At 55.9% G+C, this 22,163-nt stretch overlaps 1 protein-coding gene and 1 long non-coding RNA gene across 2 annotated transcripts; one reads left to right on the plus strand and one right to left on the minus strand.

Annotated features, from left to right (window-relative positions):
• Positions 1 to 6,786: 6,786 nt before the first annotated feature.
• On the plus strand, positions 6,787 to 21,916 carry RPS6KL1 (ribosomal protein S6 kinase like 1). The gene is made up of 10 exons (XM_023762185.1): positions 6,787 to 7,069; positions 8,242 to 8,366; positions 9,226 to 9,318; positions 15,114 to 15,161; positions 15,534 to 15,666; positions 16,678 to 17,286; positions 17,943 to 18,032; positions 18,195 to 18,277; positions 19,632 to 19,727; positions 20,037 to 21,916. The coding sequence occupies exons 1-10, from the start codon at positions 6,805 to 6,807 to the stop codon at positions 20,145 to 20,147; spliced, it is 1,653 nt and encodes a 550-aa protein (XP_023617953.1). The 5' UTR covers positions 6,787 to 6,804; the 3' UTR covers positions 20,148 to 21,916.
• Positions 7,321 to 8,402, minus strand: LOC106698800. Its single transcript, XR_001350190.2, has 2 exons — positions 8,295 to 8,402; positions 7,321 to 7,604 (listed from the first exon to the last, which is right to left on the minus strand). It is a non-coding gene; the product is annotated as an uncharacterized LOC106698800 (long non-coding RNA).
• Positions 21,917 to 22,163: the final 247 nt, after the last annotated feature.

The raw sequence follows: 22,163 nt of genomic DNA on the forward strand, positions 1-22,163 counted from the left end.
TGAGGCAGAATTTTAAAATTTACCAGTAAGTGGCTGAAATGGAATTGAACCCAGATTTGCCCCCAAATCTGCCCCTCACCACATCCTCCCCATCCCGCCCCCAGATGAAGAGCAGAGCAGAGCAGAGGAGGAGGGAGGACCGTGTCGGCTCCAAGCCCGAGAAGCAGGCCAGACGTCTGCGAGGTGGGGGGACAGAAGCGGCCCCTCCAAAAACTCTGGTGGGAACTCAAGGCTCCAGACAGGGCGGTGACAGAGCCTTGGTGTGAAAAGGTGGCTGTCTGTCAGCACCGGAGCCCAGAAGCTATTTTCCTAGAGAAAGCGGACCCTTCCCTGTCCTGAGGGAAGCCTGGAGAGCTCCCTGCCCCTGACATTGGCTGTGACGGAGGCCCAGGACGGCCTGGCTCCCACTAGCTGTCTGTGGGCTCCACCTCAGAGGCCACGGGGCTCCAAGCCAAAAACATGGTGTGTTTCTAGTCCCCGAGATGACTTCAGCGCCATGAATACCAGGCAGGACCGTCGGAGGAGGCTGCGGGCTTCCTCACGGAGCTGGGCCCGCTCCCTGTTCCTCACACTGAGGGGGCGTCACCTGGGTGACAGCGGGGAGGTCCTGCTGCCAGACTGACCTCCCACGGACACGCTCTGGAGACTTGGCCCCTGTCCTGGTTGGACTCAGAGTAGGAGGGACCCCTCTTCCATGCTCCAATCTCCCCCTGTTCCTTGTCTCTCCTCGAAGGCCCCTGCCCCCACAGGCACCAGCAGTCGGCAGGACCACCCGTGAACTGCCGTGCGGGCAGCACGTAACGGGAGCCTCTTGCTCACCCGGCCCACGCCCCCAGTGCTGACTGTTTACACTGTAACGGTGATATCTTTCTCCCTGAGCTCTTTATCCCCTTCAAAGCGGTCTGTGCCACGGTCCCCTTTTGAAGCTCCCGAAGCCTTCTCGCTTGCCAGACAAGCTGGAAGAAAGCACTAAGAGGGCGAGAAACCTCCCCGAGGAATTTCAGCCCCTCTGAGTCCAGGGCTGACAGCTGGGCCCGGCTGCTGCACAGCCAGGCAGAAGCGGAGGCTCCCAAGGCTCTGATTCACTTGCAGACCCAGGGCCAGCCGTGTGGGGTCACAGAGGTCATCGTGCCAGAGGGAAGGCCCAGGCGGAACCTGGGGGCCATCCTGGAGATGTCCCCCCCATCAACTGGAAATACAGCTTCTCACCAGACATAGGGAGGCTGAAGGGAGTAGGACTCTTCCCACAACCGAGTCCTGAGTCCAGATCCAGGAGCCGCTGGGTGTCCTCGGATCCTCCTTTAGAAATCAGCCCTGGCCCAGCAGCGAGGCTCCACGCGGGCTGCTACACCGAGAACCTTGTTGTGCATGAACTTCCCACCATCCCCTCCCCTTCCCCTGAGAATAAAGCGCTCCCATCCTCTCAGGAACAGACTCATTGTCATGTGGCCGTAACACCAATGACTCTTGGAACCAGCTATAACCCTGGTGTACAGGACCACGTGTTTCAGGGACCCGGCTCCTGACACCATGTGCTCCATCAGGAACCATTTGCCTCCTGAAAATAAACAGTCAGCGACAGCCTCACTCAGCTGACCATGCTTCCAGGTCAACTGACTCCCACATGCTCTGCAGGTGGCTCATCCTGAACTGCCCGCTTCCTGCCTCGCTGGGAGACTGTGCCCTGCAAGTTCAGCTCCCCCTTGCTTAAGCAAGCAGTAAACTCAGCCTCTTGTCTCAGATATGGAGTGGTTACATCTTCCTTTATTACTCCCCCCCCCACATCTTCCTTTATTACTTCCTCCTCCAAATCTTTCTTATAATCTGTCACAAATTCTTCCAAAATCCAGAGAAGGAGCAATATCCTTTTTTTCAGTGTTGGTATAAAGTTGACCTACACTGGGGACAGAAGCCAGAAGCCCTTCCTTGCTATTTATTCCTCTGTCCTCCCCCAACATATCAGCTCCATCCTGGACCCCAGGAAAGCATCCACGAGACAAATAAACCTCTCTTTTGATAAAGCTTCCCTGGGCATAGACTCCATCTTCCCACCCCCAGGCACGAAGACAGGGAGTATGGAAGAGCTGAAGGAGACAGCTGTCATTACATTTCCCTTCTGACACCAAAACGAGATTGTAATGTACTCGTTATTTTATAACTTGCCTTTTAAACTTAATATATTGTAGACATTCCCCCTACCCCCGCCCCATGACACTAGATCTCCTTCTGCAATATGATTTTTTAAAGTACTGAATTGCATTGCATCATTTGCCTATTCCATCATTTGGTTAATTGATCTATTGTTGAATATTCAGGTTCTCTTTTTTGTTGCTGTTATAATAAACAATGCTATATGAGGAACATCCTTGTGGATATGTCTTTGTGTATAGAAGTCTCTCCCATCATAAAAATAACAACAGCAGCAAAAATCAAACCAACCCCTCGATTGCACATGCTCCTTCCAATGCCTCCCTATGCGGCTCTTGGGCGTTTGAGAGTTGTCTACACTTTTTGTCTCTTTCTTGGCATTTCCATTCACTACAGCCGTGCCAAAGGGATTCCAGAGATTTCCATGGTACCAGTCAGCATTTTGTTGTTCTTAAACTCCCAGTCCTTTCTTCAACCTGGAGGCCTCCATGAGGTCTGACCTCTTCCCACCTCTCCAACCTCATCTCATGCCTATTTCTCTAAGGTCTGACACACTTGTCTTTTCTTGGTTCCTGAAATTTGTGGTGTCCCCTCAGGCCCTTTGCTCATGCTGTTTCCTCTGCCAGGAAATCTCTCCCCACCTCCCACACCCAACCTCTCAACCTTGCTGACTAACAAACTTGCATCACCCATAAGTCAGCTCAAAGGCACTTCCTCAGGAAAGAATCCCCAACACCCCTCCCTACCACACCGGGTCTCGTGCACCATGAGAAGCTTAGGAAACACGGTCTACTTCCTTAGGGCCCTATTCACTCTCTTCTGAAAAAATGACTTTCTCAGCACATGTATAGAATTTAACATATAATTTTTAAAAGTTAATTTTAACATCACAGATATATACCAGTTTACTCTGTTCTTTAAAAACATCGAACATTAAAAGGAACTGTGGAGCTTTATTTGACCACTGCCTGCTCCCTCCCCAGGTCCAGGTCCTGCCTCTACTCCCTGGATAGACCGCTGTTAGGAGCTGTGTGTGTGACCAGCATAGTGCTCCAGAGCTGGGTCTTTGGAGCCAAACTGTCAAGGTTTGATTCTTAGTGCTCCTACTTCCTAACTGTATAAGCTTAACCTCTTAACCTCTCTCTGCCTTGGTGTTAGCAGGTATAAGTAAGGATTAGTAATAGTAACTAGTAGTTTTAAGATTTACGTAAGATGTTCCATAGGCGTTATGCTGAGGCTTTCCCAGGCAGCGGAAAAGCTTTTCTCAGCTCACAGAGGGCAGGTCATGGGTCTTCTGAGCCTCCATAATTTCATGAGCCTATGTCTTGTCATAAGAAATCTGTCTGTCTGTCTAGCCATCCATACTATTGGTTCTGTTTCTCTGGAGGTTGGCCAGCTGGGGAGGGACAGTGGGAGGGCTCCAGGGCGTGTCCGGCCATCTCAGTCCAGATCAGCCAGACCCCAGCAGCAAGCTAACCTACCAGTCGGAGCATCTGTCCCCGGGGCACATCAAAGCGACTGGTCGACCCATTGACTATCTGCCCCCTGGTGATCAGTGCACGTCATAGCAAGCAGCCTTAGCATATCATTAGCATATTACACTTTGATTGGTTGAACAGATGACCGGATGACCGGACATTTAGCATATTAGGCTTTTATTATATAGGAATTTTCAAATTATTATTGCTGATATATAGGAAAGTTCTTGATGTGTAAATATTGATCTAGTGCCCTGCACCAAAGGGTCACCTGGTGGTGTAGGCTCGATTCCCAGTAAAGGGTGTGCAGGAGGTAGCACATTATGTTTCTCACATCCATGTTTTTCTCTCTCTCTCCTCTCTAAAATACATAAAAACATATTTTTAAAAATATTGGTCTAGTATCCAGACATTTTGCTGCACTCACCAATTATTGCTTTGGGTTTTCCAGGTGAACAATCACATCATCACAAATAATGGCAATTTGGTCTCTTCCCTTCAATTTTTAAACCTCATGTTTGCTTTAATTTCTTATTACATTAACTGTAACTTCCAGTGTATTGTTAAAGAGTATTTTGATTCATTTCTGACTGCATTGGTATATCATTCAAGATAGGTCAAGGTATGCTGCAGTAACAATCCTAAAATCTAGTGGTTTAACACAATAAAAATGCATTTCTCAGGTCCTGGCTTGTTTGGCTCAGTGGATAGAGTGCTGGCCTGCAGACTGAAGGGTCCTGGGTTCAATTCCGGTCAGGGGCACATGCCTGGGTTGCAGCTTGATCCCCAGCCGGGGGGTGGAGTGTACAGGAGGCAGCCAATCGATGATTCTCTCATCATTGATGTTTCTATCTCTCTCCCTCTCCATTCATCTCTGAAATCAATAAAATATATTTTTTTAAAAATGCATTTCTCGCTTACACCCCATGTCCAATACAAGCCATGGAGCGGGGAGGAGTTCCTTAGTGTTGTTTCTCAGAGACTCAGGCGGATGGACGTTCCATGCCTCCATGGACATGGAACGATAACCATGGTGGAAGGGGCAAGTGAATTATGGGTTGGCTCTTGGAGCTTCTACTGTAAAGTAACCCATGTCTGCCCACTGGCATTTCAAAGCAAGTTCCATGGCCAAGCCTAACTGGGGGAGGGAAGTGTGACCCTACCCTATGCCAGAAGGACCGTGGGAATGGGTCTCATGTCCACCACCGCATATGATGTAAGTTACATCCCATATGCTCCCAGTTTCTAGTAGATAATCCTTTATCAAGTTAAGGATTAAGTCCATGAGTTTGTTTAGATTTTGTTCAGTAAAGAGTTTGTCTCTATCATGCATGAGTGTTAAATTTTATCAAAAGATTTTACATCCTCTGTTTGATGTGCAGATGTTATTTTTCTCCCTTGATTTCTTGAGGCATTTATACATATTTTTCGCCCAGAACTTTCTCCTCCACCGCCCTCTTCAAACACTTCAAAGCCCATTCATTCATTCATTCATTCATTCAGCAAATACTTATTTAGCCATACTGTGTGCCAGACGCTGTTCTAGGCACTTGGGGGACACCAGCGAACAAAGCCGGGAGAGGTCCTTGTACCCACCCTCTCCCCAATCCTGCCCCCACCCGCTAGCGCTCCGCCCCGCCTACGCTGCGACTTTAGGGGCCGGCAGCAGCCGAGCTGGGCGCTGATTGGTGGTTTATTCCAACAGCTAGAGGCTGAGCTCATCTGCAGCCAATGGCCGCCCGCACCCGGCAAGAAGCCCGCACCCGGCTGGAGGGCGCAAAGCCGGGTCCCGGTGCAGGATCCCCCGCGGACGCGAAGGGGCGGTGGTGGCGCCGTGGCCGCGCGGACCGAGCTCCTGGCTCGGGCAGGTACGGTGTTTGCCCAGCTCCTCACCATCCCTCCTCCCAGGCGAGGATGCCCCCTCTTCTCACTCCCCAGCTCACCTTCCTCGGCCTGACCCCAGCGGGGTGGTGCCCCCGCGTGCCTGGAACTCACGGGCTGGACGCGCCGCGTTCTGTGTCCAGGCCTCGTCCTGCGGCTCTACCCACCAGGCTCTGCCCGCAGGACCGGCCTCAGGCCTCAGCACAGGCCTCCGAGTTCCATGTCCTGTCCCGGGTGGGGTGGCTGGACCGAGTCCCTCCCTGCACCTCCTGGCCTCAGGCTGGCCAGGGTGCAGCTCCCCGCTGGCCCCGGGGTGTGGGTTTCCCTTCCCGCCCCACTCCCCATCCTGTTCTCTCCTCCCGTTCTCTACAGAGGCGGGCGTGCCTGGGATGGGGAGTTCAGGCCCGGCTCCTTCCCACTGGGGCCTGAGAGCAGGGGCGCCCTGCAGAGAGGGGCAGGGGCAGCCCTGCTGGCCTCTCTCCGAGCCCTTTCCTTGGCCGCAGCCACTTCTCTGTCCCTTTGGCCACGTGTGGCCCACACGCTCAGAAAGGAGCTGCTGTCCGGTCTCTGGCCACGTGGGCTCCTGGCTTCAGAGAGGGAGCCAGGAGAACAGAGCCATCCCCTCCCCAGGGCTGGGTAGGCCCTGCCCTCCTCCCTCCAACTCCATCCATCTGCCACTGGGTCATTGCACTTGCCCACAGGCTTGAAGGCCTGGCTTTGTGCCCAGCTCTCTGCTGGGCGGTGTGGGAGGTCTTCACCCCTGACCACACTGACCTGGGCACTAAGGGAAACAGAGCAGGGGCTGGCCATTCTGTCCGGAGCTGAATGGGGAGGGAAAGTGAGATTCCCGTGGGAGGAGCAGGAAGGGGGAACAGTGTGAGGAACGGCCCTGCCTCGGCCTCAGAGTGCGGCCTCCGTTGTGTTTACTGTGTGACAGACATGGGGGTGCTCTGTGCCACACGAAGGCAGCTCTGGGTCACAGATACCTTCAGCTCTCGCCAGTGCTCAGCACCTAGTAAGTGCTCAAGAAATGCTTGTTGAACTGAATTTGAATTGAAGGGAGGAGCCCCAAGCGTGTTCTTATTCTGTTTCCACCACTTAGGAAAGACCTGGCTCGGTGAAAGGACTTTACCCACATTAGCTCTGACCCTACAGGCCGCGCCCCCCCGCCCCGCCTCCACCCAGGTGTTAGTCTCTGAATATTCAGGGGAGGAAACCCAGGTGCAAACGGGGGTCCGAGCTGGGTCCTCCCTCATGCATCTGCTCATTCCCAGGTCGCACCTGCAGGGCAGCAGCCATGAGCCTGGTGGCCTGCGAGTGCCCCCCTGGCCCTGGGCAGGAGCCTGAGCCCTGCTCCCGAGCACCGTCCCAGGCCCGCATGTACCTGGAGCAGATTCGCAACCGGGTGGCTCCGGGGGCACCTGACGTGGCCAAGCGAGACTACCTGGTGGACGCAGCCACGCAGATCCGGCTGGCCCTGGAGCGCGATGTCAGCGAGGACTACGAGGCAGCCTTCAACCACTACCAGAACAGCGTGGACGTCCTGCTGCGCGGCGTGCACGGTGAGGGCTGGGCTGGGCTGCGCGGGGACAGGGGCTGGGGAGGGAGGGGCTGGTGGAGCTCGTCCCTCATCTGTCCATCCGTGCTGGGTGAACGGGGCCCGCGGGCCTCTCCGAAAGACACTAATAACAGCGAGCGTTTATCGAGCAGTTCCTCCATGCCAGGCGCCGGTCCAAGGGCTTTGCCTGTATTAACTCACCTGAACCTCACGGTAATAGAAGATACTATGTATGTTGTTGCATGGAGCTCCAAGTACATAGGAACTATTTTTATTCCTATTTTCCAAATGAGGAAACAGGCACAGGGCAGTGACATAGCTCGTGTGTAATGGGGGTAGGCTGATGAGTTGATGATGGACAATTAGAGTCTCGTGTGAAGGGCAATGAGGAGGAAGTGAAGGGAGGGAAACTGAGTCCAGGTGCGGCCGGCCTAGGGGATTTTTCTAGAAGTCCAAACTCTAGTCGGAGCACTGAAGAATCGCAGGTGCATTGTCCAGCTGAAAGGTCGGGCAGAGCTCCTGAGAGAGAACAGCAAAGCCTGGAGGGGTGGGTAGGGGAGGGGAGGGGTGGGGCGGGGCCCGTTCAGGGCAAAGTAAGGCATTTCCAAGCTGGGGGAGAGGCTGGCCCTGAGGCCAGTGTGGGACCCAGGGCCTTGGTGGCCAGGCTCGGGTAGAGTCAGGCCCTGATTTGTGCTTCCTACCCTCCTGCTGACCAGACCCCTCAGTGCCTGGGCTGCAGGCCTGTCCAGCAAATTCCTTTGTCTTCCAATCCTGATCCCTCTCTGGCCTTTTTCACACTGGGCACCAGAGAGGAAGGAAGCCATGTTCTCTGGGAGCTTCTGTCTCCTCTGAAAATGGACATGGAAATCCCACTCTGTCCCTGCCCACGGTGTGACGGCGGCCAGCGAGGTGGTGGGTGCCAGCTGCAAAGTGCTGTAGGCAGAGGGTGACCGCAGCTCCCAACCCCTCCTGCCATCTTCCTTCCTCCTCCCCCGCCAGTCTCCCTCCCAGAGGAGGGGCTCAGGAACAGATGTGGGGCAGGATCTGCTGACCAGCCTCAGAGTTGGGCACCCTGTCCTATGGAGGGCAGAGGGCAGGCAATGGGAGTTAGAACCACAGCCCTCCAGGGCCAGGGAGGGGAGCAGGGCGGGTCCTGGTAACCCCCTCCCCCCACAGTGGACCCCAACAAGGAGCGATGTGAGGCTGTAAAGCTGAAAATCGCCAAGTACCTGCGGCGGGCAGAGGAGATCTTCAACTGCCACCTGCAGAGGACCCTGGGCAGCGGAGCCAGCCCTGGCACGGTGAGGAGCCGCTCCCCGCCTGTGGGCCAGCGGGCTGCAGGGCTGGGCTGGCAGTGGTATGCCGGGACCGGCCCTCCTCCCCCCCCGCCTTTGGCTTCCTCTCTCTCCCACACCCTCTGTAGTTCATTCATTTTCCAACACTTAGTGAATCATCCCCAGTCCAGTCTCCCGCCCTCACAGAGCACACACACACACATCTCCCCACCCTCGCCCACGGCTCATACACATGCTCGCATGTGCACACACTGCAAGGCTCCCAGGTCTGTTTGTGTTTGAATGGGCCTCAGTATTTGGAGCAGACACGAATACCGCCGTGTGTACATACACATACATGCATACATAGATGTGCACGGATGCTTTCCCCATATGGCTTCTCCTAACCCAGTGCGCACGCAGAGGGGGTTGAAAATGCACGCACACCTCTCATGCCCACAGGTGTGCACAGACTTGCCCACGCACCCCTCCTAGGCTCACTTTTCCCCAAATCACATGCCTGGGCCACATGCCTTGGTCTTCGAGGCATGTTCCCTGGGATCCACACGTTCCCAGGTTATTTCCCCACCCCCGGGAGCATCTGCCTCCTGGAGATGGGGCTTTCTAGGGTGGCTTCTGAAGCCTTAAGGACTCCCTGAGCCTTGGAGAAGGGCTGCGGCGGGGGAGGGGAGGGGGGTGCTGAGTGAAGAGGGCAGTGTGGGCCCCCCTGCCCAAGTCAGGACCAGCTTCTCTGCTAGCCTGTCCCTGTGAGGTGAGGTTGGACCGTACCCCATTCTTGCCCACTCCCTGTGCTCCCCCGGCAGCTGGAGGCCCTGCCCACTGCCTGGCTGAGGAGGGCTGGGCCTGAGCCTGTCTCCCCTCGCAGGGTTTCAGCAGCCTGAGGCTCCGGCCCATCCGCACACTGAGCTCTGCCCTGGAGCAGCTGAGGGGCTGCAGGGTGGTCGGGGTCATCGAGAAGGTGAGTAAGCAGGGCCCTTCGTGTGGGAGGAGGTGGTGTGTGCGATTGGGGTGACGGGTGGGCAGAGAGAGCAGCCACGCCCAGTCCTTCAGAGGAGACTGGAGAGGGGGCAGCGGCCCCCCATCCCTCCCTGCCCCTGCACACACCAGTCAGGTCCTGGAAAGGAAGCTGGGAACCCAAGAGGCAGGCCGCGCCTTTCCACAGCCCTCCAGCTCACACGCAGAAAACTGCTCCCTCCGGGAGTCAAGACAGAAGCCTCAGGAGAAGCTGTGGCCAGGGCATCCTGCCACCCACACTGGCCCCCACCCCGCGTTCCCTCTGCACCCCAGGGCTGCAGCCGAGTCTCCCACCAAGCACAGCAAGAAGGTCCCGTGGCGGGAAGGTGCTCATCCCCAGAAACCTGCCCTCCGAGTGTCCCACTGGCCCGTGCATCATCCAGGGCCTGGCAGCTCTGCCCTCTCTCCGGGCCCCACCCTCCTCCTCACCCCATCAGGGACCCTTTCCCTTAACGCAAGGAAGACAGGAAGATAGGAACTGACATCCCACCCCGTACCTGGGACACTCAGAGTGGAGGTCAGAAGGACAGTTGGGTCAAATGAGATTGAGCTGTTGGCGTAAGAAACGTCCAAACCTATACGAATTTTTATGAGTTTATTTGAGCCCAACTGATGACAATTGCGGGGAAGCAAAATCTCAATGGATTGAGAAAATGTTCCAGAAAAAAATGTCAGTTTTACCACTTGTTTTATACATCAGAATTAAAGGGGAGGCCAAGGGGGGCGGTTACTTAAAATTCATTGGCGATAGATGAGGGAGGCGGGAGAGCAACTCGGAGAAATCTCTGGGGTTGGGTAGAAAGTAAAATGGGTAGACACATACTTCTTTTGCGTGGAAGGGCACCGGACAGGTACTGAGTATCATTTACAGCACGTGGAGAGGGGATTCTGGGAACAAGATACCATGAGGGGTTCTGTGGTCTCCTGATCCGGTGGGAGCTTGTTCCCTGGGGGGGTGTCTGTAAAGGAGATAACGCTGACATTTCAAAGGTACGTTATCTTAGATGCAAAATGACAGGCTCACCTAAGGTACAGATTGAGGTTTGTCAAGGAAGCTATGGGCCTAGGATGTGACGACCCTCTGTGACTCTCCCTTGGTTAGGAAGCTTTATGCTCAGACCACCCTGTGTGGTTACTTCCGGTCCCTGAGTTTGTAAGGCCCGTCAGGCAGGCCTCCCCTGAGCTTGTCAGGTTTCGTCTGTGCCCCCTTTTCATCCACAGAGCCAGCGTTTGACTGCCCTCTGCCCCCACCAAGGGCTGCCTGAGGAGTCACTGAAGAAGTTCTTTCTCATACTGGCTGTTTGTCAGAATCACCTGGGGAGCTCCCCCGAAATACAGACGCCTGGGCCCCACCGCAGGCGCTTTGAGTCAATCTCTGGGGTGGAGCCGGGTATCTGTGATTCCAACACTCACGGGGGATTTGAGGGGACTGGAGCCACAGGGCGGAGGAGGCCAGTGTGTGCTTCCGCACACGCCGGAGGGTGAAGTCTGTGTGGGCAGCACGCAGGCGGCCAAGGGCAGGTCCTTCCCCTCTCAGCGCTCGCCGGTCAGTGGGTGAGGACCCTCCCCCCACGGGGTGATGTGGGAACTAAAATGAGTTCATTTAGGGGAAAGGCCTGGCACATGCTAAAACACGTGATGCATGTTTGATGGCTCTACATGCGGGTGACCGACGCCAGTCCGGAGGCAGGCGGCTTCCCGTCCCCCAGCCTTGCTCCAGCTGCTACTCCCAGGTCCCTGGAATGGACCCCAGTATGTCAGCAAGGCCCAGCCAGGCTCCATCTGTGCAGTCCTGCTGTCCAGCCAACTAGTCCATGTGGCTTGCACAGGCTGGGAGGTGACTGCCACCCCGTTGCCCCACATGGGATCCCACTGAGCCAGGGGTGCTGGGGAGAGTGGAGTTCCGGGTGAAAGAAGTTTGGCAAATAGCGAGTTGACGTTACACTACTTTTATTATTTATTTATTTATTTATTTATTTATTTATTTATTTATTTATTAAAGACCTGAGAAAAGTAGTGTTGGCTTTTAGCATCTGCATCTTTTTTTTTTTTTTATGATTTTTTACAGAGAGGAAGGGAGAGGGATAGAGAGTTAAAAACATCGATGAGAGAGAAACATCAATCAGCTGCCTCCTGCACATCTCCCACTGGGGATGTGCCCGCAACCAAGGTACATGCCCCTGCCCGGAATCGAACCCGGGACCCTTCATTCCGCAGGCCGACGCTCTATCCACTGAGCCGAACCGGCCAGGGCTGTTTTTTTAAATTACAGGAGTTTTAGGATGCAAATGGGCACCTTGAGTTGCCAAGAGCGAGGTCTGTGACAGGATCCCCCTCATTTGCTTAAGCCCCGGTCACCCCTGGGCAAAGCGTTTTCGGAACCCAGTGTTCTGAGTCCTGCACGTGGACAGCAGCCGTTCTGTCTTGAGATTGCCCTGCTTTCCTTTTTCACCCTTTCTTGGGCATTCACCTCACCTGCTCCACCTCCCTCCAGAGATCCTGCTTCCTGTTCCTGCGCCGTTCCCAAGCCAGGAGCACCAATTTCCCCAAATTAGGAGAGGCGTTCGGGAGCCTCGGGCCAGGTCTGATGTGCCTCACAGGGTCCCATTCCACAGCTCTGCCCAGGCAGATCCGGGCAGGAGAGCAACGCTGGCCCCCAGCACAGAGCCAGGGAGGGCAAAGGGCTGGCTCGGGAAGCCTGCGCGTCCCCTGAGATGCCCGGTTGCCAGGGGAGGGGGTCTCTAGGGCTGAAGAGGTACTGGCAGGCATCGAGGGTGGCCGGGAACAGAGGTGGGTTGGTCAAGGACTAGGTAGGCAGTTGGCCAGAATACCCAGGCGTCTGCCCTCGGGGAGCCTGGAGGCCTGCGAGCCGCGTCCAGGATCCACGCTCTGAGTCAAGGATGGGGAAGAAAAAGGTCGTTCGAGTCACTTCTTGTTTTTTTGGCTCAAACACCGGGGTGTTTTTTAAAAAATGTATTAGTTACCAACATTTAAAAGTTGGCAGGTTTCATATAAACATCCAGATATCCTGCTTCTCCTCAAAATCCAGAGATCTGGAAAGGCTGGCTCAGGGTCCCTGAAGCAGCAGGGAGTGGAGGAAGGGCTGCCTGCTTGAGGGGACACCGGCCCTCTGCTTTGCTCCCGCCCCCGCCCTGCTCACTGGCCTCACATGCCCAGCCCCCGTGGACCTTGGATTTTGCAAACCTGTTGGCAGCTTTTGGGCTTGTTAGCTCCACGAGAGATTCCTTCTGGGATTTTGATACGTTGGACATTTTTACAGAAAGTGTTCATGTGTTTCACCAAAGAAGCTGCAGCAGCTGCACCAGCCACATTTCAAGGGCTTGATAGCCACATGTGGCTAATGGCTCCCGCATGGGACGGTGCCGTGGGGTTTTCCTTCACGGCCACCAGCTCCTCTGGGTAGTGCTGACTGTTAGTAACTGTCTTACAGAGCGTGAAACTGAGGCCACAGAGGCCACGTGACTAGCAGGTGTTGTGTCTCCCGTAGCAAGGAGCAAAAGAGGAAGGCGGTGTTTTTGTTTGCTGGGTTTAATGGGAAAATGCCCTGTCTGCTACCCTTTTGAGATAACATGAAAGAGGAAGACATTTAAAACAGAAACAAACAATTCCCCACCACCCTACCTCACTCCAAGATAATTACTGCTAATGTTTTGGTTGAATTCTTTCCAGATCGGTAGGTTTTCATGTACATACAGAGTTTAACCCACTTGTTTCGATGTCCTGATTGCGGTTTTATTTCTCACTGCCCCAGCCTTCCCCGCTGGTTCCTGGGCTCTGTGAATGATAGGGCCGTGTCCCGGACGAGGTAGTAGGAAGCCCCACTTGGCAAGGGACAGTGGGGAATTATCTGGGTGTCGGTACTTGTGGGAAACTCTGTTCTCCTAAATGACCCCAGATTTCTTTTTCAAACATTGTACAGATTTGGCAAAGGAGCCGGGGCCAGGCTGGGTTCAGTCTGTGGCTCTTGGAGGAGGAACCCCCTCACTCCTGCTGCACCAAGTCCACCGCCTTCATTTCACTGGTGATGGGGACCCTGGGCCCAGAGGGGAAGGCACGTGCCAGAGTGAGCTGGTTGTGCCCTAATTGCACTTATTCTCCAGGGCCCAGGATCAGCCTGCCTGGATTCGAGGCCTGGCTCTACCACTTTTCAGGAGCAGGATCGTGGGCAACATAACCTCTCTGAACCTTAATTTCTTTTTAAAAAAATCTTTTTATTGATTTCAGAGAGGAAGGAAAAGGGAACGATAGAAACATCAATGATGAGAGAGAATCATTGATCGGCTGCCTCCTGCACGACCCTATTGGGGATGGAGCCCACAACCCAGGCATGTGCCCTGATTGGGAATCGAACCATGACCTCCTGGTTCATAGGTCAATGCTCAATCACTGAGCAACACAGGCCTGGCTGAACCTCAATTTCTTCATCAATAGAATGGATCACCATTAACACTCACCGAGTAGGGCTGTGGGACTAAATCATATAAAGCATTTAGCACAGAGTATGTGCTCCCTACCCAGTGGGGTTTCTTAATAATAATAATAATAATAATAATAATAATCACTACAGATTATCGAGGGCGTGTTTGTGGCAGGCACAGGTTGCTGCTCTGCTTGAGTTGTCTGCTTTATAGAATCCTAATGACCTTTAGATGGGGTACTGCTATGACCCCAACTGCAGTTAAGAAAACAAGGTTCAGAGAGGTGATGTGTCTTGGCAAGTGTGACAACTGGCATGCTCACGGCCTTTACATCCAAGATGGCATCAACCAAACCGGTGATGAGGGAAGGGGGCATTTCACTCTTTGGTAGATGAGGAAACCGATTCACTTGCCCAAGATCTAAGCCCAGTTCCAACCGGAGGCTGCAGGATCCACTGCCCAGTGGTCTGGCCTGAGGGCTGGGCTCCACCCACCACCACGGGGAGTGTCTGTAAGGAGTCACAACCTCAACCAGTGGTCTTGCCCCCACAGGCCCCTAATCTGGGCCATTTTCTGCCCCCGACATGCCCGGCATGCCCTCTCCTGTGCCTGGGGTCCACCCTGCCCACCACAAGAAGAGGCAAGTTCCCAACTTGATACAAGTCCCTGCCTCTGAACAAAACCAGCGGGCGAAGGAGTGGGCTGCTCTCCGAAGACAGCCTCCAGAGAGAATTATTTAAAAGAAGGGTGGGCGTCAGGGGGAGAGGCCCGAGAGAGCACTCCCAGCCCAGGCACGTGGGCACGGCTTGGCCCATTGGTGGCCTGGGCCACACTCTCAGAGCCTCAGCCTTTCACCTGTAAAATGAAAGATCAAAGGATGTAACTGGCTCTGAGGTCGTTTCCATCCGTGACCCCCTCAGACCCTGCAGACTGGGCCACTCACCATGGATGTGTGCTCTGGAAACAGCTGGACAGTGGGGTTCCTGTCCTCCTGGGGCTCACAGTGCAGTGGGGAGACAGGAAATTAGGCACCGTGTGATAAGGTTCCCCTACGGGTGAGCTTGGAGAGCACCTGAGGGCTGGGAAGGCTTCCTGGAGGCGGCGGCACATGAGCTAAGACCTGCAGGTCTAAGAAGGGTGGATGAGCAGGACAGGATTGATGTCCGTTTGGGGGCCTGCCTTCTCTGCCCTGCCTCTGGAGTGAGTCCGCCTCAGTGGAGGAACCTGGGGGCTGGGATTAGGGCCATGGAGCCCCGGGAACTAGCATGTGCCTTGACCAATGCCTCCTGGACCTTGGCAGGTGCAGCTGGTCCAGGACCCAGCGACTGGAGGGACCTTCGTGGTGAAGGCAGGTGCCGCCCAGCCCCCTCCATTCTGCATTCCCCTTGGGACTTTCTCAGAGCTCTTAAACCCCGCTACCCTCTAAGGAACCCTCTACCCAGAACCTCTATATGAAGTCCATGCTCCCTCCAAATCCGAAAGCCACTTGTCCTGCCCTGAGCATGCCCCGGCCCTCCAGACACACACACTTCACTGCCTCCTCCCTGGCCCAGAAGGTGGGGGACCTGGATGGCATAGGGAAGACAGGGGTGAGGGCCAGGGCAGGAAATGGGGGAGGCAGTTGCTCCTCAGGGTGGCTCCCCTCCCTCATCCGGTGGCCACTGAAGCTGGGGCTCTGACGTCCCCTAACAGAGCAGCCTCTGGCCTGCCCCCTCCCCAGAGCCTGTCCAGGTGTCACACGGCGAGCCGGGAGCGGCTGACCATCATCCCGCACGGTGTCCCCTACATGACCAAGCTGCTGCGGTACTTTGTCAGCGAGGACTCCATCTTCCTGCACCTGGAGCATGTGCAAGGTGAGGGGCCTTGGGAGGTGTCCCCTTTCATGCCCTTAAAATGCCAAAACCGAGGGAGGGGGTAACTCGCACCAGGTGTGCAGCACAGACCAGGGCCCGGCCTTGCTGGAGGGTGATGGCCGGGTCAGGCTGTGTGGGCCCCAGGGGTGCTGAGGGGCAGGGACATCCTGGGGAAGATGTTCACGTAGGGCTGGCGAGAGGACATGTATGCAGATGTCCCCTTTGTCACCATGTCCTCCGGTCCTGGCTCTTTTCATTTTTCTAGTCTGCGCCCGTCCCTCAGAGTGCCCTGTGGGGTGGTGGTTCTGAAGCTGTAAGGACAGGAGCTGGTCATGTAGCAGATATTTATTGATCTCCTGTTAGGGTGATGAGATTTTAAATATATATTTATTGATTTCAGAGAGGAAGGGAGAGAGAGATAGAAACATCTATGATGAGAGACAATCATTGGTTGGCTGCCTCCTGCACATCCCCTACTGGGGATCGAGCCCACAACCCGGGCATGTGCCTTTGACCAAAATTAAACCCGGACCCTTCAGTCCACAGGCCGACGACGTTCTACCCACTGAGCCAAACCGGCTAGGGCAGGTGATGAGATTTTTTTTAATGAGGTGCACGTTCTAGTTCATAACATAGAGTCATCACAGGTCCATGCCTGGCCTTCTTTTATTTTACTAACTTATATTTCATTGTACTATTGTCCCTAGAAATTTTTAAATATATATATGTATAAAATATATTGAACACTGGTAAACCAACACCAAAACCAAGGACATTAACAATAGTTCACATTTCCTTAGGGGTTAAGCACCTATTTTGTGCCAGATGGGGAGGCTGGGTCTTCTCTAGGTGAGTGACAGGAAGGAGAGGTCATTCTAGGTTCCGGCTCCCGGAGGGAGGAGCAGAGGCGAGGACCCGGAGGGCAGAGGAGCCGCAGGGTGGGGCCGGGACCCGGTGTCCATGCTCTTCTTCTCCCATCCCCATGCTCGCCGCTCCCTCCGCCTGGCCCAGGAGGCACGCTCTGGTCCCACCTGCTCTCCCAGGCACGCCCCCAACAGTCTGGGCTCAGGTCCGGCTCCAGCCTGGAGAGGATGAAGGCTCAGCTCAACTCCCGCCTCAGCATCCGGACCCCAACGCTGCTGCCCCCTGGCCACACCCGCCTGCAGGACAGAGTGCCGCTGGAGTCTCCTTGGACTTGCCGGAGCCTCGCCCCAGCCAGGGGGGTCCCACCCGTCAGACCCCAGAGAGAGGCTGAAGGTGCACCCTCAGCCAGGACCAGCACTTCCCGCTCCTCGGACCCTCCGAAGGCTCCCGGTGGCCGCCTGCACCTCCAGGCCCGGAGAGAACCTGGCCAGAACTCAGACACTGGGTCCCCTTGGGGGCTCTCTTGGGTTCGCGAGGGGGCAGGCCGGGTGCTGGGGGGCTGTGGCCGCAGCAGAGGTCAGAGCTGCCCCTCAGTGGACAAGGCCAGCCGGGGGTCTGGCGGGGGTGCCTGGAGCGTGAGGGAAGAGCAGGTCAAGCAGTGGGCGGCTGAGACGCTGGTGGCCCTGGAGGCGCTGCACGAGCAGGGCGTGCTGTGCCGGGACCTCAATCCCCGGAACCTGCTCCTGGACCAAGCAGGTAGGTGCCCAGGCCTGGGGGGAGGGGAGTACGGGGGGCAGGGGGTGGGCAAAGTCTCAAGACGGAGGAGAGTGCCACGAATTCAAGGGAATGGCGGAGGTTTGCTTCTCCCCCTGCTTCCCCCAGCCTTTTTTTTTTTTTTTTTTTAATATATTTGTCTTGATTTCAGAGAGGGGGAGAGAGAGAGAGAAAAACATCAGTGGTGAGAGGGAATCATTCATCGGCTGCCTCCTGCATGCCCCATGCAGGGGATCAAGCCCACAACCCAGGCATGTGCCCTGACTGGGAATTAAACCGTGACCTCCTGGTTCAAAGGTGGACGCTCAACCACTGAGCCACACCAAGCCGGCCTCCCACCCCCCTTCTCCCCCCGCCCCCAGCCTTTTCACACAAGACTCTGCCAAGTCTCCAAGGACGAGTCTGGAAACAAGCCCCTTCAGGCCCAGGGAGTCCAGGGCAGCAGCTCCTATGAATACTCAGTTGTCTCTGGGCCTCAGGGCTGCATGCCCCTAGGGAGGCCATGCTTAGTGAGGCCAGTGGCTCCTGCCCTTGTGTTTGGGGACGTCCTGGGAGGCCCCTCCCCCAGGCCAGCTGCTCAGCAATGACTGATCGTATTTTTTGTCTTCCTTCCATCCCCTGTGCACACTGACGGGAAGGTCATGTTCGGCTCACGTACTTTGGCCAGTGGTCAGAGGTGGAGCCCCAGTGCTGCCGGGAGGCTGTGGACAACCTCTACAGTGCCCCAGGCAAGGAGAGGGGGCAGGGCCCTGGACCCCGCGCCTTTGTGTGGGTGAACCTGGGGGGGGGTGAGGGGGACAGAGGGGATGGGCCGGGTCTGGGTAGGATGAATAGAGGGGAGACCCACCTTCTCGGGGAAGGTGGGGACATTTGTGTTCTTGCTCCCGCAGAGGTGGGTGGGATTTCTGAGCTGACGGAAGCCTGTGACTGGTGGAGCTTTGGGTCTCTACTGTATGAACTGCTGACTGGAACGGTGAGTGGCAGGGCAGGGTGTGGGGCCCTTGTGGGGGTCACTGAGGACAGGGTGGCCTGGGCTTAATACAACCAGCCCATGTCGGGCTCAGGCTGCCTGGGACTCCAGAACCTGCCAGCACAGCTGGCCCTCCCCAGTTCACCCCCACAGGCCATGAGAGACGCAGGGAGCCACTGCCACCCAGGCCGTGGGCCCACTTGGTTCCCCCCCTCCCCCCATGCTAGTGGCTGTAGCTGGTGAGACTGCCGTCAGTGGGTGAGAGCTGAGTTGGGTGGTCAGGGCGGGTTTTGGAGGAAGGGTGGGATTGGACAGCGCTTCTTCCCCGAAAGGCGCCTGGCTCACCCCCTCAGCCGCTTCCCACTGCTCGCTTCCCACCCCCGAGGCCTCCTGGGCTGTAACCCCCAGACTTTGGCTGAAGAACAGGAGAGCGGGCCTCCTGGATGCAGGCCAGCCACTGTCCGTCCAGCCTGGGTCAGCCAAGAGCTCAAAGTTTCCCCGGCAAACGCCCTTGCTCAGGATGGCGGCTTCTGCCCTCTGTCCACTCGATGAGCTCAGCTCTGCACCTGGGGCTGGTGAGGTCAGACAGCAAGGGAAAGGCCGAGCTGCCTTTAAGCAGGAAATAGCCAGAGAGGATGCAGTGTGACCTGAAGCCCAGATCGGACCAGTTCACCGTGGCTGCCTCCTGCTTTTGTCCCGTAGCCCAGGGCCTCTGAGAGGCCTGGCTGCAAACAGAGCTGCTCTCCCCTCCCAGCCTCCCACCACCTCTCTAGCCTGAGCTTCTGGCCTTCCTCCTGGTCGCTTCTTGCAGCTCATCCTGACCTCCAGACAGACCTCCTTGCTCTCCACAGCTGCACCCTGCTGGAGTAGAGAGAGGCCCTGCCTTCCCTCACCACAGCCCTGCCTTGGCGCGGCGGGAGCATGCCGTGGCCTGCTGCCAAATGAGTGGCCCGTGGAGGGTTGTGTTGTTGTTTTTCTGTGTGAAGACAAGTTCCAATACTCATCCTGAAGTGCCTGTCCTGATTGCAGCCCAAGAGCAATGCATCGAGCTAGCTTAGAGCCAGAGGGACCTGGATTCAAACCCTACCCTCAGCATCAGTCCCTTCACCTCTCAGCCTGCTTTTGTCTCTCCAATGCGATACTTGTATTCACTCTGAGCGGGGTTGTGGGAGTGTGGGCAATGGCTGTCAGGCATCTAGCGCCGCCTGGCATACAGTGGATCCAAAGCAGATACAATGGTCTGCGTTGTCATCATCCCATGGAAGGTGACCCAGGGAAAAATAAAACCCTGGCTGCCGCTGGGGTGTGCAGACTCTCCAGGGGTTGCCTCCTGAGGCCCCTCCCTGTGTCTTCCCAGGCCCTAGCCCAGAGCCACCCCTCAGGAATCCAGCCCCACACCCAGCTCCAGCTGCCCGAGTGGCTCAGTCGCCCAGCAGCCTCCCTGCTGACGGAGGTGAGGTCAGCCGGCCCAGCAGAGGCGGCTCCTTGGCCTGAGGGTGGGCGCTGGGAAGGCAGAACCCTGTGTGTGAACAAGCATGCTGCTCCTGGATGGCTGATGTGGGTGCAGGAGGTTATAAAGTTCTCTATCTGTTGGTGGCCAAACACCACCAGTGTTCCCCAGGGTAAATCTGGGGGTTCTATGGGCTGGGCTGGCAGGGAGTGAGCCCCCGGGGCCACGGTGACAAGTCCCTGGAAGTCAGCCCACACCTCAGCAATGGGGCTGGGAAGGCCTGCCAGGCGCTGACCGGGCCTTTCTCCACAGCTCCTGCAGTTCGATGCCAGCAGGCGCCTGGGAACTGGAGGGGGCGGTGTCAACAGACTCAAGTCCCACCCCTTTTTCAGTACCATCCAGTGGAGCAAGCTGGTGGGGTAAGAGAGGGTGGAGTGGGCGATGGAAGCAGCCGGACTGGTCTGAGTCTCCTCTCTTCTCTTCGCCTGTCATCCTGTCACTCTGAGCTGACCCTCATCCTGTCACTCTAACCAGCGGCCTCTGCAAAGAATGCGGGTCAGCCGCCTTTCCTGCTCAGCTCTGCTCCCTCCTGTGGGCTCAGAAGCTATCATCGCCGCTGTCCCTAGGGAGTCTCCCCGCCAGCTCTTGGAGGAACCCTTTCTAGTCACTGCTGATGGGAAGGGACAGGACAGAGCTCACCCTGCTAGGTGGCTTGGGCCCCTCCATCCACCCATCCGTCAACAGAGACCTGTTGAGCGCACACCCTGAGCCTTGAACACAGACCTACCCCATTAAAGGGTGCCTTCTGTCACATTCGCTCCGAAGTACTGACCACCTGCTGAGCCAACCTTGAGGTTTTGTGATTCGCTACCTGCCATGTTGTGCCCTACTTGGGACATCTCTGGAGACTTATCTCAGGATACTGGTCCACTGGCTTAGTGGACTCAAATTAGGGCTGCCCTGGCTGATACCTTAGCCGTGTAAATAGTGGCCTCTTCTATCAGACTCCTCCTGCATGGGGCGGGGAGGCCAGGGACGTCTGTAGTGAGCATGCAGTGAGGTGGGGAACAGGGTGATCCACTCCCCCTCCTGACCATGCCCCTGTCTTGCAATTTCAGACTCTGAAGAGCAAAAGGAAGAGGGGCGTGGGGGAGGAAACAGGGATTAGGAGGAGGGGAGAGGGCACCTTTGCCAATTAGAGCAATTTTAGAAGCAGAATAAGACCTCCCCTCCCTAGCTAGCCCACTGGGGTGGAGAGAATGGGGAGCCTGCCCCACAGTCTGAGAGACCTCAGTTCAGCCTCCAGGCAGAAGCTGCTAAGACAAGCTGGGCCCATTAGGATTCCCTTCTCAGGCATTGGTCCTGTTTACCAATTTGCATTTGAGACTTGAGGGTCCACTCAATTCATTGCCTACTGTGACTTCATCCCCTTTTGAAATGAATCACAACACACAGAATGATTGCCCAGGCTTTTAGCCAGAAGCAAGATGTTTGGTCTCTGAAGAACTGGGATAAGTAGTTACCCCAAATACAACCCCCTCCTCAGGTTTGGGGGCTTTTTCCTCTCAGGACTCACCCTGTCACTGGGGTGTGGCAACTAAAACTTTCACCAGACCTCTGCCCCCAACCCCTTGCCTTGTGTCTGCTATACCACCAGGTGGCGGCCTTGACACTCATCTCCATTCCGATTGTGAAGGGGCGGGGAACTGGGTTGTGAGGGAGGCTGGAGTGACTTGGGCAGAGGACATAGGGAAGCACAGCCTGGTATGGTCCTGGTTTCTCTGGGGCGTGTCCATACCATCTTGCCCCCAATAAAGCCTGATGTTGCCTGTGGTGTTCTTGCCTCATTAATGCAACTAGAGCTACCCTGTCGGGACAGGAAGACTGGAAGGCTCCCCCAAATAAGCTCCATGACACTCAACAGTGAACTTGGGAGTCCACTAGGAAGTAGGAAGCAGGGCTGGTGGTAGACCCACCCGCATGCCAGCCTGTGCCCTGCAGAGCAGCATTGAGCCCAAGGGGAAGTGCTGGCATAGAGGGGCACTGGGCTTCATGGGAAATAAAAGACGAGCCTTAGACGAGGGTCATGATGCCTGGGGGGGGGAATAGTTTAATCTTCAGTGACCCCTTGAGACAGAAGGTGGCTCCTACTCAGAGGTTAATGACGCCCTAGCTGGTTTTGCTCAGTGGATAGAGCGTCGGCCTGCAGACTGAAGGTTCCCGGGTTCGATTCCAGTCAAGGGCACATGCCTTGGTTGCAGGCTTGATCCCCAGTAGTGGGTGTGCAGGAGGCAGCCCATCAATGATTCTCATCGTCACTGATGTTTCTCTCTCCCTTCCTGACACACATACACACACGAGGTTAATGACAAGGTCTGATGGGAGCCTAGTGGAGCTTGTCCAGTCTTCCTTTGCTACACTCCCTAAGTCAGGCCAGAC

Source organism: Myotis lucifugus, unplaced genomic scaffold (assembly GCF_000147115.1).
Source record: "Myotis lucifugus unplaced genomic scaffold, Myoluc2.0 scaffold_235, whole genome shotgun sequence".
Lineage (NCBI taxonomy): Eukaryota > Metazoa > Chordata > Mammalia > Chiroptera > Vespertilionidae > Myotis > Myotis lucifugus.

Bases quoted from the DNA above. Each gene is read 5' to 3' on its own strand.
- RPS6KL1 (XM_023762185.1), top strand. From the start codon at position 6,805: ATGAGCCTGGTGGCCTGCGAGTGCCCCCCTGGCCCTGGGCAGGAGCCT. The intron at 7,070-8,241 runs GTGAGGGCTGGG...CTCCCCCCACAG, and splicing joins CCTGCTGCGCGGCGTGCACG to TGGACCCCAACAAGGAGCGA. The intron at 17,287-17,942 runs GTAGGTGCCCAG...ACTGACGGGAAG, and splicing joins CCTGCTCCTGGACCAAGCAG to GTCATGTTCGGCTCACGTAC.